Source organism: Olea europaea, chromosome 4 (genome assembly GCF_002742605.1).
Source record: "Olea europaea var. sylvestris chromosome 4, O_europaea_v1, whole genome shotgun sequence".
NCBI lineage: Eukaryota > Viridiplantae > Streptophyta > Magnoliopsida > Lamiales > Oleaceae > Olea > Olea europaea.
In genome coordinates, this window is record NC_036240.1 from 12,891,601 (window position 1) to 12,894,737 (window position 3,137).

The 3,137-nt window shown below is 40.8% G+C and overlaps 1 protein-coding gene across 1 annotated transcript; it reads right to left on the minus strand.

Annotated features, from left to right (window-relative positions):
- Positions 1-1,392: 1,392 nt before the first annotated feature.
- On the minus strand, positions 1,393-2,802 carry LOC111393679 (syntaxin-related protein KNOLLE-like). Its single transcript, XM_023019336.1, has 2 exons — positions 2,084-2,802; positions 1,393-1,916 (listed from the first exon to the last, which is right to left on the minus strand). Exons 1-2 carry the CDS (start codon positions 2,687-2,689, stop codon positions 1,587-1,589), a joined length of 936 nt encoding a protein of 311 aa, XP_022875104.1. The 5' UTR covers positions 2,690-2,802; the 3' UTR covers positions 1,393-1,586.
- Between the last annotated feature and the right edge of the window lie 335 nt (positions 2,803-3,137).

The following is a 3,137-nucleotide window of genomic DNA, read 5'->3' on the forward strand; positions in this document are numbered from 1 at the left end:
GATCCTAAACGCTTCACTGATGCTGATTTGCACATGGATCAACTTGAGTTCATTGGCAAGCATGAACTCCTCCGAATGATCAGAAAACACGCGGACAAAGGTGCTTGCATAATAATCTACAATCCTTTAGTTCCATAGGTTTTTGACGTTGCTGAGAGCCTAGGCATCCCAAGTGTCTTGCTTTGGTCCAATCTTGTCCAAACATTTTTGCCTATTGAAGAACTTGAACGTGAAAATCATTGAATACGTCCAAGATTAGTCCCACTAAAGCTATTGGTACACTTTTCAGACATCATGGAACTTCGATTTCTAACTTTTGAGGTGACTTCTGGACAAGTTACAATTGTATCGAGTGGCTTGATTTGAAACGTCCATCCACAGTTGTTTATATCTCCGTTTGAGAGTCTTGTCCACTTGAAGGAAGAACAAGCTGACAAAATTGCGTACGGGCTTTTGAAATCTGTAATATCATTTTTGTGGGTGATGAAACTGCCAACAAAAGAATAAGGCCTTGAGCCACTGGTTTTGCCAGACAAGCAGGTAAGAAGGGGAGAATAGTGCAGTGAGTCCACAAGAAAAAGTCTTGTGTGTAGAACTCGACGATGAAGGAAGTGGCTAGTGGTGTTTCGGTGGTGGCATTACGACAATGGGTGGATCAAGTCACGGACGCCAAGTTCTTGGTGGATGTTTTCAAGATTGGGATTCAAATGAGCAAAGGGGAGGCTGAGAATAGGATTATTCCCCAAAAGGATATTGAGAAGTGTTTACTAAACACGACAAGCAGTGCCTGCTTAAAGAGAGTGCATTAAAGTGGAAGAGGCAGAGGATGGCTCCTCCGATCGATTATGAAAGAATTTGTGGAAATGGTGGTTGCTAGCATCCTGTGCTTGGACCGGGACCATTTACCTGCTTAGTAATAATTGTCACACCTTATACACAGTGATAGTTTAATGTGCAAAGTTCTTAGGAAATGAAATAAGATCTGAAAATTTTCTCTACATACAATTTCCTAGATCCAAAAAGAGAAGGTTATGAAGGGGGACCTTAAATGAACTCGTACAGATACTTGACTCAGTCGAGTTTTCCCATTTTCAGCAACAGCGTCATGAATCTGTAACACATATCAATCCATAAATTACGGAAGAGCAAGCATATATTGCACTAAACCATTAGCCTAAATAGCTTGTTACCATCACAACGCACGGGGAAATCCCCGGGCCTGCCTTGTGATTAGAAAAAATTTCGCAGATCGAACAATTTTATATGTGGTTGCATCGGGTGCTATCCCTTCGAACAACCATTTCATTGAAGTACTCTAAAGACTGGTGATGCTCCAGAGAAATGCATGAAAGAAAGCCAAGCTTCACCTCAAAACCAGTCCAAACAAGAACATTAATCCAAACTCATCTTTATTTATTTTGACTTCATAAAATGCAAGGTTCTGAGAAATGAATACAACAACACACGACAAAACTCACAAAATACCAGTCCCAAAACAGGACCAATTTTTCAGAAATTACTACATTTATCTCACGAGAGTGAAGCCTAAAGAATAAAAGAATTCAGCAATCTAACAAGTGAAATATTCAAGATTTACTGAAACTGGTGGCAACAGGAATGATAACAAGAAGAATAAGCACAAGAAGAAGAATTATTCCTATACAAAAACACTTTCTGCTGCTCTTCTGGTAGTTTTTGGCAGTCTTGAGACTTTTAGTTCCATCACTGACATATTGGGCTGCATTCATCACATTGTGCTCGATGTCATCCATTTGCTCCCCTTGTGCCTCCACCATCACTGCCATGTCGAGAAATATCTGGTGCAGCTCCAGCAGGCTCTTCTCTATCTCCTTGGCAGCGTCATGCCGGTCTTGGATTTCGATCACGGTCTCCAGTACCTTCCCCCTCCCATGCTCCTATAAAAAATATGTTGTTGACTATTCTTAAAGAGGGCAAAATACTCGGGTGTAATATTATAATTTCTCAAATAGTGTACTATTGAAGAACAAAAACCCCTTTTCTAGTAAAACAAGGCAAAGAAATTACTATTTTGTACGAGAAACATTCCATGAGCATTTAGTACCTGTATAGCTCTAGACAGAAATTCCTCACCCCCATGGCCATCTCCACTGGATATAATCTTCTCTATCACCTCCTCACCAGGGTACTCTCCTGTCACTGTAAAATACCTTCTCCCAACAGTCTCCTTATACTCATTCATCATCCTCTGTCTCAGTCCCTGGAAGTCCATCATTAGCTCCTTGAGCTTCTTTCGGAGTCCATTGGTGACTGCAGACCGGGTCCGGTCCACAGGGGTGCCGGATTTGCAACCCGAAAGGCGCCTGTTCATTTCGTTAGCCCTGTCCATATCCTCCAGCTGAGCCCTTATGGTTCTTGCCTTCTTTAACACGGATAGAATATCTGAATTTATGCGATTTCGCAGCGATTTCAAGGCTTCGGGTTTGTGAAGGGCTTTGCACTCCTCATTCGCTTCTTGCAAATGGATCAAGATTTCCCTGATTGAGTTCATTTCCTGCTTCACCTTCTCTGCTTCTTCCAGGAATGCAGTGAGTTTATTATCAAACTGTGTTGTCCCCATTTCGATATCGGGAACTACTTCGAGATCCTTCATGGCTTCTTTCTTTAGATCCACATAGCTTGTGAACGATTTTGTCATCAAATCATTCATCTTGATTTTATTATTGAGATAGATATGGAAATTCAAATTTTGGATGAGAATTTGATTGCTGGATGGAGAGAGAGATTGAGAGAAAGGGGTAGCAAGTTATGGAGATATTCAAATTTAAAAATCAGTGAGAATTATATATTTACAGAGAGGATTAACGGGCACTTGGGGATCAGTTTCAATTATAGCCGTTGCAGTGGATCTAACGGCTAGTTTTTGAATAAAGAAACGTTGTCTGGTTCTGGTGTACTGTTGGAATAAGTTTGGGCCTCTTGGACAATGCGGGCTTTGGGCCATCTATTTAGAGTGAAAATTTGGGCAAATTAGGGCCCATACCCTAAAATATTAACTAAATTGATTAATATCCTAGTAACTAATTAAATAATTTAAAAACGCAATTAATACGTTTTAAAACCTCCAAACACCCTCCCCAAAGCCCCCCCGCCAATAT